The following is a 14,717-nucleotide window of genomic DNA, read 5'->3' on the forward strand; positions in this document are numbered from 1 at the left end:
CAAGGCCAGGCAGATACCTGCCAACCACCTCCCTGCCCTCCCACCCTGCTTCCATCCCTCCCCCATGCTGCCCTTGTCTGGGTCCCCACTTCTTAACCAATGTCCCCTTCTGAAGCAGGGCTCTGACCTCCATGTGCCCACAAGGCAAGGCATAGATGACTGGCCCCAGCTCACTGGCTGGCACAGACCCAGTCTGGGTGTTGCCTGCCATCTGACCATGTTCCCACACCCTGAGCTCCTGTATGGCTGGCCGTTCCCACACAACCTCCTCTCAAGGTGCAAGACCCGCCACAGAGCTGGCTGCCGGGGCAACAGCGCACTCCCTACATCTGGTGTGCCCAAGGGGGTTTTCAGATGGTGGCCCCCAGCATGTGGCAGCCAGCCCCAGCAAGAGTGAAACACACAGCCCCGGCCCTACCAGGCTCAGCATGGGGATGACCACATCCCCCCAGTGTACCACAGGGGACCCTGGGGCTCAGAGAGGTTAAGTATCCAGCCCTAGGTCATGCTGACGTCAGAGCCTGAGGTCCCATGACTGCACCATGGAACCCCAGTGAACAGATGCAATGTGAGTCCACTGCCTTGTATGTACACATGGCTGTCAGAAGCACACATGCTGAACCACAATTACTTAATATTTTTGCAAATTAGCCAATTTGACCAGAACAAACGGGCCTCATATTGTCAGGGGACAGCGCAAATCCTCAGATGCACAGGATGGTCCTCAGCACACATGCCTGTGTGTGAACTGAAGGAAGCAGAGACAACAGGCCATGCCTGCCCCTCCCTCTCCAAATAAACAACTCATCCCCCGAAGGGAAATCTCTCAGACCTTCCTGACAGGCAACGCTCTGTACAGAGGGGTCTGACGTCTCCAGTCCTACAGAGCACGAGGCTCATAAAGATTTCACGTAATCTTCACCACAGATCCAGCCAGCACATGCCAGGGCCGACACGCGGGATGGGCTGACCATGGGTCCCAGAGATGAGGGGCCGGCCACGTGCCACACGCTCCCTCCTCTGCGTGGACAGTGACGTCAGCACTCAGTGTCACTTTCACCAAATGAATTTTAGTTCCGTTTTTTTCCTCTAGAAAATGTTTTTACTTTGTTGGATCTTGCAAAAACCAGGGCATTCACAGGAAAAACAGATGACGCGGCCTGGCACATTTCCTGCTGTAGATACGCAGGAGGGGCCCCTGGTTGCACGGTGTCTGTGAGGGAGGGACTGGACTGAGCGCTGGGCACGTTCAGAAGCTGGCAGACCACTTGTTTACTATTGGGTTTTACAACGGGTGATGGTTTTAGAGGAAATAACGCTGGTTGGGTTGATGTTATAAGAAGCATAAGCTCATTTTCTAGTGTTTTCTGTAGCAACACTTGGCTGAGGAGCTCTGTAACCATCTGAAATAGATCTTTAAGTGCGTCCTGCTTCCTACGGTTACTTTACGAAGGCAGGTGAAGACCTGTTAGGTTGGTTATCATCAGGAAAACCATGACAAAATGTGGCAACCAATAAGAAAGAAAACACTTCTGAGCAGGAGCTTTCTAGAGGATGGTGATGATGATGATGGTGGAGGAAGCAGCTGGGACATCAGCCCAGCCTGGATTACACTCTTGCTCCGGCCGCTGACTTGGATTGGGGAGGCCCAGTCTCCTCTCGGGAAGACGGGCGCAGTGCGTGCAGCCCTGCGGGGCCGAGTAGAGAGTGAGGTGGGTGTCCTCGGTGCCCACAGCTGCTGATGCTGTGAAGCCACAGGCTCTCAGCCTCTGAGGCAGGCGGGTGGTGTCCCCCAGGCCCGGGGGATGCTCACTCTGGGGTCTCCTGATACAGGGCCAGGTGCCCTCCTCCCATGGCAAAGGTGCTCTGCTAACAGTGCTCTGCTAACACGCAAAGGGCGTCTTCGTGATGACTTCTGTGATGGAGAGTAGAGTACACGTGGTTGTATTTACAACAGTGACCGGTGGTTCCTGAGCATGTACATGGTACCAAGCACGGCGCTGAGCGCTGCAATCAGCTCCCGCGACCCAAGAGCCTGACGGAGCAGTTACAGCTCTTCCCAGGGTGCGGCCAGCAGGCCTGAGGCGGGAAGGGGTCGCCCCCTTGCTCTTCTGGCACTGGGGCTGCACTTCCAGGTCCCCGGGGGGCTCAGCAGAAGGGCCGCTCCCGCCTGGCCAGGACACAAGCCCCACAGTTCATCACCATCCCACAGGAGCAGTCTCCAAGGGGCATGTAAACCAGTGTTTCGGGTAGCAGCATGAGGCACTTCCCTTGGTGCTCATGGGTCAGATGAAGGTGAGATTCGTGACGTTTCTGCTGTGGCTTCAAGTGTTGTATTTGGCAGGGGATGTGAGAGAAAAAGAAGTGGGACCCCGTGGGAGGCATTCCCTTCCTTCAGTGACATTTCCGTTTGGGGGAGGCGGGGGCGCAGGCTCGGGGCAGGAGTTCCACCACCATTCCTTCTGCAGGTCTCATCCCACACTCATTAGGAGGCTTCCAGGAGCTGCTGGGGGGACGCTGAGCTTCGGAGCACAGCAGGCTCGGCCGGACCCAGGCTCCTCGCTTGCACTGTGGATGTGCTGCTGGACCTCCCAGAGCCCGGGGGCCGGAGCAGGAGCAGAGGGAGGTGACCCCAGGACAGGACCAGAGTCTCAGCAAGCTCCCTCCAGCAGAGATGCTCCCCCTGAGCCCTGGCACTCTGGTTCACACCCACTGCTGCCATGGTCACTGCCATGTCCAGGACACCCTCCTATCTCATGTCCCTCTGTTCCTACAGTGGCCAGAATGGACTTTTCTCCAGAGTAACATTTTAGAGTGAATCATCACAACGAACACCCAGACCCGAGCCAGTGAGCAAGTCTCTTGCTCAGAATCGAGTGTTTCCCACAGCCCTAGAATGACATGTGCACTCCACCAAGCACATCCTTCCCATGGTGCCCCTGTGGCCACCACGTCCCTGTCACTGAGACCTCAGGCTGCCCTGGCCAGCCAAGCCCCAGTGCACGGGCCCCTGCCACACAGAGCGCCTGCTCCTGTGACCAGGCCTGTCCCCCATGGACTGCAAAGCCGTGTGACGGCAGGCACCTGGGTCTCGGCCGGCTCTGTCTTCCAGCCAAGCAGTATGCAAATGCTTGGAGATTGAAGGAACGACCAGCATAAGAGCACATGCCGTCTGTAGGTTGCATATGTTCTGTGTTGAAATATGAGTGTGCTTGCTATGCTGCTGCCTACAGCACAGCGCTCATTCCTCTCTCTGAGGATAGAGCCTGGGGTAGGGGGAGAAGTGGGGCCTCCACCGCTCCCCACTGCGCACAGCAGCATACGGTATCCCAGGTTAGGGTCAGGCACTCAACAATCACAGCCAAGCACGAAGAGCAGGGAGCCCAGTGCCGAAGGCAGCTGAGCCTATTCAGGGCTGAAAAGAGTGAGTGTACTGCAGGATGGGGGCCACAGAAGTGAGGCCAGCAAGGGTGGCATGTGCAAAGGCCCTGATCTAGGGAGACTCCAGCTTCCTGTGAAGATGGCTCAGTCACAGGGGCAGCCAGTGAGCAGGAGCCCAGCCGCCCAGCAAGGCAGGAACAAGACCCAGGGCCTCTCTCTCTTCACCCTTAGGGAGAGAGCACCTGACTCAGAGTCAGGCCCACAGAGGGGCTGGATGAATCCAGGAACCACAGCCTACCCCTACTGAACACATGCCCCCGGGGATCACGACATGACCCAGGGAGGGAAACAGGGAGACGGTGTGCTCACCTGAGGAGTCCAAGCAGCTGTTGATGCTGGGGCATGAAAACCTCTGACCAAGGATCTCAGGATAGGCTTCCAGAAAGTCCACAGTCTTCAGAGGGCTCTCTAGGCGCACACCACCTGCAAGCACACCCAGGATCTGGAGTGACCATCCCACCCCACCTCGCTGAGCACCTTGGAAACTGGAGGATCATGGTGAGCAACACGTTTGCTTCCTAGGGATGCAGGGTGTGCCTTGGTGGGAGGGCTCGCTCGGTGGGGCTGGGACGTCTCTTACGTTCAATGCGGGATGCCAACAGGCTGAGGAGGTAGCTGCTGGTCTGCTGCAGGAGGATGTTGTTGTCACCTTCATATGTGCAGTTTGGGTCATTGTCATTCCTCAGGTCACCTAGGCGGTTCACTGCAATGAAGCCAAGCACTTTGTCACTTAAAGTGCTCACGAGAGCCAGGAACCCGACTATCCTGGCCAGCCCGACCAAGACAGCACTCCCAGGCTGCCCAGGCCCCCACCACGCCTCCTCCTGGGCTGTGTCCTCCCAACCTCCGAACCAGATGCTCGTCTTTAAGGAGACATGAGTAGCCACACAGTCAGTGTGACTACTGACTTTGATGCCCCAGTGCAGTGCAGGTGAGCAGGAGTGCTGGAGAAATGCCCAGCATCGCCGGCTTCTCCCTCTGTCCAGCTGACACTGAGCCTCAAGTGGTCAGCTGGCAGGGCCCCAGCGTGCGGGTCACGACAGACACAGGCTGCTGCAGGGGAGCTGCCTACCTCGTGGGGGGCGGGCATCATTTTACACAAGAAATTTCAAATGTCCCAGGGTGCCATCAGTTAAGTGTCAGACCCTTGATTTCAGCTTAGGTCAAGATCTCAGGGTTATGAGATCAAGTTCTGCCTCAGGCTCCACACTCAGCACAGAGTCTGCTTGGGATCCTCTCTCCTTCTCCCTCTGCCTCTCTCACTTGTGCATACACTTGCTCTCTCATTCTTTCTCTCTCTCTCTCAAAATAAATAAATCAATCTTGAAAAAGAAAAAAGAAATTTTGGATATTCCAAGACATCTCTGTTTTCTTTTGCTGTCTCTCCTGTCTGTTAAGGGACCAGATTCCTTCACATATTTTATAAGGTACGCTTTCTAGACGCCATTGTCTGGGTCTCCATCCTCACCACACGTGAGGCTGGTGGGACAGGATGAGTGGAGGGAAGAGGATTGGGACTCCCATGCTCACATGCTACTGGGAACAGAGCCTGAGAGGGTGTAAGATGTTCTGCAGCAGACATGGGGCTTGTGGTCCCCTGGAACACCTGATCGTTTTCCCCCCGACTCCCTACAGACCACTCTACAGAAACAGCTGGGCATGACCACAAAGAAACAACTTGAAACAATTCGCAATTGATATTAAACCTAGGCAGAGCCCTGTTACAGGTACCCCACTGAGCTGGGTTTTGCTAGTTTCAGCCCAGCATTTGTACCCTGACACCTGACTCAGTTGTTTATGTTGTCTGAGGGGCTACAGATTCCCTTTCATTATTCTATTTCAAGCCCAACAAAGCAAACTATTTATGGTGTCTCTAGGAGCTGTGACAACAAACAGAAACTATAGAGCACTGCCCAGAGGACAAGATGTGTAAGTGACGTGGGCGCCACCATGGTCATCCGTTCGTCAATGGGTAACGGGGAGGCAGAGCGTGGCGGGAGCCCAGCAACCACTGCTGGCCGCCTGCGTGACAAGTAACTGGAGCAGATCCTCGCTGAAAGCACGTAATGAGCCACAGACCGTCACTGAAATGATTTAGGCAAGAGCCTAAAATGCTTTTGCAGAGGTTATCAGCTTGGAAACAAGGTTGCTGCCGATTCTGTTGTTTGGAATGCGTGTGGAGCCTTCTCTGGATAACTACGTTTTACCAATCACTTACTGAACACCAGCACACGGGACGTGTCCTGAACACTGAACACTCTGACAATTACCACAAATGAGAGGCCACTGGCCACGTGCCACATGCCCTACACGGTGCTGGCCGAGGCAGGACCCTGTGTTGTGGTATACTGCCATCGTCCTCGTTTTACAGGTAAGGAAACAGAGGCACAGCGAGGTTAGCTGGCCCAGGTGCAGCTAGTGAGTGGCAGAGCAGGAGTTGGTCCCCGGCTGTTGGCGGCCCACTCTCTTCACCACAAACCAGCTGCCCAAACAAGAGCCAATGCCAATAAAAACTAACTCTCTTTTTCTAAGTTTTTTTTCACCCGAATAAGACCTGGTGCCAGTTTACTGCCAAGTTGTTCACCAAACGGTTACAATTCAAACGAACAGAGTATCTACTGTCTGCTCTGGTTTCTGGGGGGCTCCTTCACATAGTCTCCCCACTGTTCCTTATCCCCAGACAGAGGCCAAGGAACGTGAGCCAGACACGGGGGCATCTGTCTAGGGCAGTGGGCTGGCAAACCCGCTTTGGGAAAAGCCCAGACAGTGAACATTTTAGGCTTGATAGAGATGACTCGACCCTGGTTGTCATGCAAACATGGCCATAGAAGATTCATGAACGAACGGGTGCAGCCACATTCTAATAAAACTTTATTCGCAAAAACCAGTGGTGGCTGACTTTGGCCCACAGGCAGTCGTCTGCTGACCCCTTGAGTTAAAAGTAGAGCTATAGACAGAAAACCCAACAAATGCTTCAAAACCTACCAGCCAGATAGCCATGTCCTCCACACGCCTCTCGGCATTCCTGAATTCCCTGCTGGGCAGTCCATGAGGCCAGGGGCTTGCTGGCCGACACCAAGGCATGGATCTCACGTCCGAGCTCTGCCTTAAGAGAGGAAGTGCAACAAAAACAGGTGAAAAGAGGCTCTGACACCAGAGGTCAAAGGTCAATTCACCCCTAGCTCAAAGGCTTGTTGTCCCCTCTAGTCTTATCCAGGACGCCTGACAACTGCAGGAGGAAATAAAACAATTTTAGCTTAAAAAGCAAGGATTCATCTCAGAGTGGAGACATTGTGCCATAAGCAGTTTCACAGCCACAAAAACGGATGGACCAGAGAGTTCTGTGCAGCAAACAAACGCCAGGGCGTAACGACGATCGCAAACGCAGAGCACGGAAGCAGAGAGTACATGTTATACGGTTTATGTGAAGCTCATGAAACTGAAACCAAGCAGTGGGAGAAAGAAAAGCAAGAAACCAGACAGGAGGTGGAGACAGGGCTCCCCTCCGAGGAGAGGTGAGGGTGGGGACCATGTCCCAAGAGACTGCGCAGGTAATGCGATTTCTAGTTGATGCTGCAAGGCTATCCCTGGCCAGCAGCCCCGGGCCTCACATGTCTCATGATATCCTTTTGCTTCTACTTAACATTTAACAGGTACAATAAAGAAAAAGAGATATGCACACCTGCTGAATAAGATGATCCCTGTTACCAGTGTTTTCGATGTGAAATAAGGACCACGTCTAGGTCCCACTGTGCCTCAGTTAAAGCACTGAGTTTCAGAAAGAATATAGCATGCTTACTTCACTTTATTACATTATTAATAGGAGAACGATTCCAATGTCAGCTGGCAAAAGTCTCAGTGACTCACGCTGGGGAAAAACATGTTTAATCCCCGCGTTCCCGGGGACCTGTGTGCTGCTGAGCAGTGCACCCTGCTGGCGGCCTCCACACCACCCACCACCCACCCACCCCCACCCCCGGATGTTTGCGCTGAGTATTCCAAAACGTGCTAATTCAATACAGGCCTTTTAGGGTGTTGTACATAACACCGATCTGCAGTATTTCTGATCTGTTTTCAGACACATTCCTTGTGATTCATTTTACTCATGCCCAGGAGGCAACATGCAGGGCCATGGAAAGGCGGTTGTAAGCCGTTTACACAGGGATCAGCCAAGGATGAGTCTACATAGCTGCCGAGCTCAGTGCACACTCGTTTCTGGCATAAATCCTTGACTGTCAATTCAAATCCAGTCAGCTGGATTCAGACCTTTAGAGGGTTGTTTACGAAAGGATCAGAACCGTGAAATCTACTGAGGAGCCGGTAATGTGCAATCTGCCAAATCATCATGTTCTCAAAAGGAGGAGGACAGCTGAGCTCACAGCCTGGAGTCGGAGTCACGTCAGCACATCCCTGAGAGCTGGGAACGTGGACACATGCCCGCGCTGTCCAGATCAGTGAGGGTTCCACGAGGCCCGGGTGGGCAGACACAGCTCAGGAAGTGGCCCGGCAACCCCACAAAGCCACCACGGACGACGGGAGTTATTTTGAAAGACAGGCTGAGTCTGTGCCGATCAACATCAGTGAGAGTCAATGATGATGAACACTGCGGGGGGTGGGGGGGGGTGGAGGGCAATAAGGACGTCATCTCACCTGCCTGGCACTCCGGTCTTTCCCCATGAGGCCCTGCTGAAGGTCCACCAAGTCCAGGAAGAGTGATTTAGAAAAGTGGTCTAAGGCATAGACGGCCGCCAGATAGGGGAGCAAGCGCCATTGCTACAATCAAGAAGACCCTCACATTACCACACCACACATCCTCGTGGGGAGCCCACCCCCTCCCCCGCGGGGAGCCCAACCTGCCTTGCAGAGAACATGCTCCCCCTCCCCGCAGAGAACCAGCCCCTCCGGATGGCCAACGGCAATGATGACCAGGGCAGAGTCCAGGGGCAACAGGTCAGCAACAGCAGGATCTTGCTGCCACAGCCAGGAGGCCCTCTGCCCTGATGCGCTTCCAACCCAGCCGGTCCCTCCCATCACCCCACAGTCTTGGCCACAGGTGCTACTTCCTGTATACCACGTTATTGGAACAGTGATGATCAGCCACCTACAACTGAGGAAGCCAGCCGATTGCACTGGCACGCAGGGCTAGACACTTTATAGCTTGTGCTCTGTGTGCCTACCAAGGATCAAGCAACCACCCCTCAGCCAGATGGGGAAAATGAGGCTCACGGGGAACTATAAGTCCCCCCAAGGCAGGGATGAGGTCTCTTGCACATCCACTGCTGCATGGATGGAGGGGGGGGGTTGAGGAAAAAGCAGGAAAGGAAGTTGTCACCACCACCATCAACACCACTGCCATCCATCGCTTACTGAGTGCCGGGTGCCAGATGCCCTGCCGACTGCTTTCCATGGACTGTATTTAATCCTCACAACCGCCCCACAAAGAGGTAGTATCATCAGCTCTAATTTATTAACGAGCTAGTCAGAACGCAGAGAGGTTAAGTGCCTTGCCCAAGGGCACACAGACAGCACGGTGGAGCTGGGGCAGGAGCCTAAGCGCTGTGTCCAGGCAGTCAGGTGCACTGACCTCACGAAGGACGTGGAATTCATGGTGGAGGGGACAATATGTGCCACAGCACAAACCAGATATTCTGCTTCTTCTAATTTATTTGTTATTAAAACAGGCTCCCAGCCACGATAAAAAATGTTAAAAGAAACTGGGATTCTGTTATGGTTCCTTCCAGCTCTCACTTGGACATGCCTGCACTTACACAGAGCTTGGGCCAAGACCAGGTCAGACTTGCTATTGAACTCAGACAGGAGCCCCCTGTTTGACCCGTGATGCCCCCCGCTGTGACCTGGGAACTGCAACCCTATCCCACCAAGTGAAAGACAAGTGTGTGAGGAAGCGGTGAGGCCAGGTGTGTGAGGAAGTCCCGAAGCTTCCATGTGTGAGGAAGACCCTGGTGAGGCCAGGTGTGTGAAGAAGTCAGGAAGGTGAAGGGAATGAGGAAGTGGGAAGGCCAAGCATGTGAAGAAGGAGTGTCAGGAAGTCATGAAGTCCAGGCATGTGAGGAAGGGCTGATAGCATACAAGCACCGTGAGTATTCTCCAGGATAAAATTTATCTCCCTTTGCCAGGAACTAAGGAGCTTATTATTGGTGTTGCCACCTGGGATCCCCTTTTGCCATACCAGGGTGCCTCTCTCCCAAGGAACAGCAGGAGTGTCCCTCCTGCTACTGGGTGATGTCACAATGAATAGCTTGAATGCCCAGCTGCTGTGGCTGATTATTCCCATAGGGGGTCATGTCTGAGGGACGTTGTGAACCGTCAGAGCATGGCCCTGGACATGCGGAGCCTGCAGTGCCCTCAGATACAAATGGAGTGAGCCCCTCACCAGAATGTGCTTCCTCCAAGGCCCTTATTTTGGCTCCTGTACACACTCCTTTTCAGGAGGACCCACTGACAAGAAGCCTGCTGCCCAGCTGCTAAGCTCCCCTTTCAGCTGGTCCATGAGCAGCCTGAGGTCTGATCTGCCCCCGGGAAGCAAAAGGCAGCACCCAGCAGAGCGTGTGCACATCCTCACAGGTGGGACTGGTGGCTGGACTTGCCAAACCAGTACCTGCATCTGATACTCCAGCACCGGGATTTCCTCCTCATCTGATGGCCCAAACTGACACCGAGTGGCCGAGAAACGAAGTGCTATAGAGACAGCCAGCTTTAAGTTCACGGTGGCCATGCCCACAATGGCGACCCGGCCCATGGACAAGGTGCCCAGGGATGCTCCAAAGCGCTGCCGGTCATCCTGTGGAAGAAAAGCACATGGTGAGCATGAGCAGGGCAGCTGGGCCACCTCGGGGACACTCCTGCAATGACCACAGGGCCCGGCTGCCAGGCCCACCCCTAAGGGCGCCCCCGACCCAGACTTCCAGGCCAGGGCTACAGTGTCTGAGTCGTAGATGGCAATAGCAGGGGACATTCAGGGGATGCTCTGCTATGAAGGCAGCAGGCAGGAGGGACGGGGCCACATGAATCCACACCCTGTGTGGGAACCACAGGCTCCTGGCCTCTCAAGTCCGACACAGTCTGGCTGTGCTAGTGCCAACATTCTGTTCCCATGACCCCCATTCCTCTGGAATTCCTCCTTCCGCACAGAAGACAACCTTCCTGAGGGCTGTAACGGTCACTGGCTGTGTTCTTTTATGATAGATGGTAGCCTCACATGCATCTGTGTTAATCTCCTGTCGCCAACCTCAGGGCCTTGGGCACGATTTTCTGCAGCAGTGGTGCCCTGGGAGCACCCAGCTGCCAGCCTGAACTGATCTTGCCATCCCGGCCTCCCTCACCTCCCACTGCCTCTCCTGCCTTCATTTCTTTTACTATTTGGACTTCTCTTCCAAAGTCCTATCCCCTGTGGTATTTGTGTGGCAACCCTGCAAACCCCAGTGAGCCGGAGAACATTTACAACACCCTGACACAAAAATGACAGTTGGATGGATCATCGCTGGAGAGATCTGAAGGCTCAGAGAGTTCCACTCTGTGGGAGTCAAGCCCGCACCCTCTCTCTGGAGGATCTCATCTGTTTCTCTGTGAAATGTTTTCATTTCTCTACAGTGTGTTTGCAGCGAGCACTCACCCGACTTCTCCCCAGGGCTCCACGGGCCGTCCATTGGGTCTTCTTCCCTTCCTTCACATGGACATTCCTCTTCCTTACCGCTCCCTTCCCCTCCTCTCACTCTGCTGCAGCCTCTCCTATGTGCTGAGGACCCCTCTCTCGGGCCTTCTAGCCTCCAGCCCCCAGTCCGTCCCCCGTGACGCTCATCCCCTCTGTTGTATGCCTTCTGCTCCTTCATTTTCCTACTGGCTTCTGATGATGGCTGACACTACTATTCTCATTGGTAAGAGACTCTGGCTCCATGTTGCCGACTTTTCTCCTCATCCCTAGCATCCCTATCATGCTTGCTTCCAACTGAGCTGTTCCAACTCTGATCAGGTGGGTGTATGTTGTGGGATAGAGTCCTCTGAGGCTCATGTGCTCCTGGGGATGCAGCCACCTCAGCTGTGAGCTCAGGACCTAGGAGGTGATCAGCTGCTCCAACATGGGCCATGGCCATCGTGCGTCTAACCCTCCAAAGAATTTAGGGATGTGATGAACCCCGGACACCAGACAACACTGTCACCCCATTTGGGATATTTCATCATACAACCGATGCCCTCAAGCTCTTTAGGGGAAACAGAAGCAATAGGGCCAGCCTCCCTAACTAACCCTGGAGAGCTGGGGGGGGTGGGTGAGGTGGGCAGAGGAGTGGACATCCATGGGCAACTGTTGGCCAGCATCTGTCATCATGCCCAGGCACCAGAGGGTGCAGCTGACCTAAGTAACACCTTCCTTGTTGGGGGTACTGGAACATGAACTAGAAGAAATTTGCTGCCAGCCAGCCCAGCAAGGGTGGTGGGACTCCTTGCAAGCCTGGGGAGTGTCCTATGCAGCACTTCTACCTGTAAACTTCTCCATCTGAAGATACCTGTACCTTAAAGGGGGTGACGTAGGTACCCTCGAGGGTGACCTCTCCAGTCCGGTTCAGAAGGTCTTGGCGAGGAATTCTAACCTTGTGGAACATGGCAAATCTGTGCAGAGACACAGCAGGACTTCTGGTTAAACTGGGCTCTGGCCCTGGGGCTTATCTACTCTCCCTGCAGAAACCTGACAGATAAAAAGCAAAGGAAAGCTAAAAGGGTGACAATCCCCCTTCCCAAAAGAGAAAACAAGAAAAGTCACTAAGGGCAGGAAATTTCAACAAATTTTTCTATTTAAAAAGTAGATTCAGAGGGTGACTGGGTGGCTCAGAGGGCTAAGTGTCTGCCTTCTGCTCAGGTCATGGTCTCAGGGTCCTGGGATCAAGTCCCCGTGTTGGGCTCCCTGCTCAGCGGGGAGTCTGCTTCTCCGTCTCCCTCTGCCCTCCCTTACTTGTGCTCTCTCGATCTTGCTATCTCAAATAAATAAATAAAATATTTTTTTAAAAAAAAGTAGTAAAAAAAATAAAACAAAAAAAACCCGTGATCTGTATGCGGTGGTGGGGCTCTGTGCGGAAGCAAATGGCCATCTACTGGTAATCACGAGGCCAGGTGCCCTCATGCTGCTGGGACAAAGCTGGTTAGTCAGAAGAGGGAAATGACTTTTTTAAAGATTAGAATCTTTAGTTCTTACACTTAGTCTTATACCAGGATCCACAATATGATATGAAAAACCAGCAAACTAAGATTTTAAAACTCTGTTAAGCAACAGAACCGTGTTATTGTACCCGTGCTCAGAAGGCATGTGAATTCATTTCTTTTAGAAAGCTAAGAAGAATAGAGGCCCACACACATCATTATAGAACACTTATGCATTAGCAATAGAAGGTATCCCTTAGAGCTGTCAGGTTGAGAAAACCTACTTCATAATAGTCTAAGGGACCAGGTTATACAAAGGAATGGATGTTACATACACTGAGCAAAAACCCCAAACCGCCTTAGAAATCTCAACAGATCACACAGCAACTTATCTGATTACCAAGTGCATTTTCAGTGTCATCCAGAAAGCTCTTTTGACCCATAAGAGGCCATGGTGGGGAGCACAGTGTCACCAAGCCTGAGTGGGGAGCCATCCCTCTTTGCTCACACTAACTCCAGCCAGAACTGTGGGCACCCCCAAGATGGGGCCCAGCACCCCATCAAAGCCGGGCACCAGCTCTGCCCAAACGGGGTCCTGACCCCCACCCTGCTCCACCTGTGTGGAGTCACTCAGCCGCCACTCCCTCTGGTCCAGTTCACTGCAATAATCGTCCCTGGGCTCGTGCAGACCACATCCCTTGCAGAGAAGCACAGGCCTTTCCAACTGCTGATCAGAATGATGACACCCTGAGCACATCCCTTCGACCCATCCGCCCTCCAGCCCCAGAAAGATGTGGGAAGCTCTTAGATGGGGCCTGGCTTACTGCTCCAGCAGCCCCTGCCTCCCAGCCTCCAACCAGATAGCATCTGCCAGGACCCTCCAATGGGCCAGGCTGTCCCATGATCTGAGGCATGTCTCTCAAAGTGCCACTATATCCTCCAGAGGCCTGTCACAATTCTCCTCTCACTCTGCCCTGCAGCAGGTAACTGGTGGTCCCCTGGCACCACTACCATGTGAACCCATTCTGTGGTGACTGCTCACTGTCCACAATCTCACTGAGCCACCTCCTTCTGGTTGGCAGTTTCTAAGGGCCTTACTGACCCTTTGTCATAGAGCCATTGGGTCTGACACTTGAAAGATGCTTGCTAAGAGCTATGTAGTGGGTTGACAGCAGGCAAGACATCGTGCTCTGGGTACCACGGGTCTCTCCACCACCCCTGCATGCAGGCCAGCCTTGGGGGAAAGACGCAGCACACTGTCCAGGTCTCCCAGGGAAGAGCAGAGACCCAGGGCTGGGTGCAGGGCTGGTGGCAACAGCCCCCTCCCACATTCCTTGGGGAACATCTAGGGGATCTGCCGGGCAAGAAGGCACAGCCGGCCACCAGGCTCCTGCCAGCATCCAGGCGAGAGGCCAACCTCTGCAGGTCGCCCTCCCAAGTATGAAGCCAGGGTCGGCTGCAGACCAGCTCCTCCACAGGTCTGGCTGGGAGCAGCTGAGACACTGCCCAGGAGCGGCTGCAGTACCTGAACCTCCATGGAGCCGCTCTGACTGGCCGCAGTGGAGGCCCCCCAGGCCGTGAGCCCACACAGCCACTTTTCAAGAATACACTGGATGCCAGTACCCCCAGAGTGTTCGAGCCTATTACTCGGAAGCTGAGGAATGCTTCTCCAAGCACAACTCAGCAAACTCAAAGTGCCTTTTTTAAGGAATGGAAAATCCTCCCTCGTTCTTGCGGCATGGAGACAGCACAAGCCTCAAGGGGTTTATACCCATGAAAGGATTCACCAAGCTTAACTGAGAGCAAACCCCCACATATTCTCTTTTGAGCACATGCAAACTACAAATGCCATCCTAGAAACAGTCAGATGGCAGCGAGGCCAGTGTGTGTGTGTGTGTGTGTGAGAGAGAGAGAGAAAGAGACATGGAGGCATAACATGGGGTGTGTGTGACAAGATGTGTATACATGACATGTATGTGTGAAACAATGTATGTGAAACTGTGTATAACACACGTATGTGTGAAGTGGGGTTTGTGTGACACAGGGGTGTGACACGGTGTGTGACAGCGTGACACAGGGTATGTGTGTGACACACGGGTGTGTGGGGTGTGGAGTGTGTGACATGG

General features: G+C 53.8%; 1 protein-coding gene across 4 annotated transcripts in view; it reads right to left on the reverse strand.

Annotated features, from left to right (window-relative positions):
• ACOX3 (acyl-CoA oxidase 3, pristanoyl) overlaps positions 1 to 14,717 on the reverse strand; it is a 54,635-nt gene that overhangs the window by 15,963 nt on the left and 23,955 nt on the right. For all 4 annotated transcript variants that reach the window (XM_025999372.2, XM_025999364.2, XM_025999379.2 and 1 more), the window contains exons 8-13: positions 11,970 to 12,066; positions 10,061 to 10,243; positions 8,092 to 8,214; positions 6,427 to 6,547; positions 4,022 to 4,144; positions 3,751 to 3,864 (exon numbers count right to left, since the gene is read on the reverse strand). In XM_025999372.2, the coding sequence (XP_025855157.1) occupies positions 3,751 to 3,864; positions 4,022 to 4,144; positions 6,427 to 6,547; positions 8,092 to 8,214; positions 10,061 to 10,243; positions 11,970 to 12,066 (761 nt within the window). The remainder of the gene's footprint in view (positions 1 to 3,750; positions 3,865 to 4,021; positions 4,145 to 6,426; positions 6,548 to 8,091; positions 8,215 to 10,060; positions 10,244 to 11,969; positions 12,067 to 14,717) is intronic.

This window comes from Vulpes vulpes, chromosome 14 (genome assembly GCF_048418805.1).
Source record: "Vulpes vulpes isolate BD-2025 chromosome 14, VulVul3, whole genome shotgun sequence".
NCBI lineage: Eukaryota > Metazoa > Chordata > Mammalia > Carnivora > Canidae > Vulpes > Vulpes vulpes.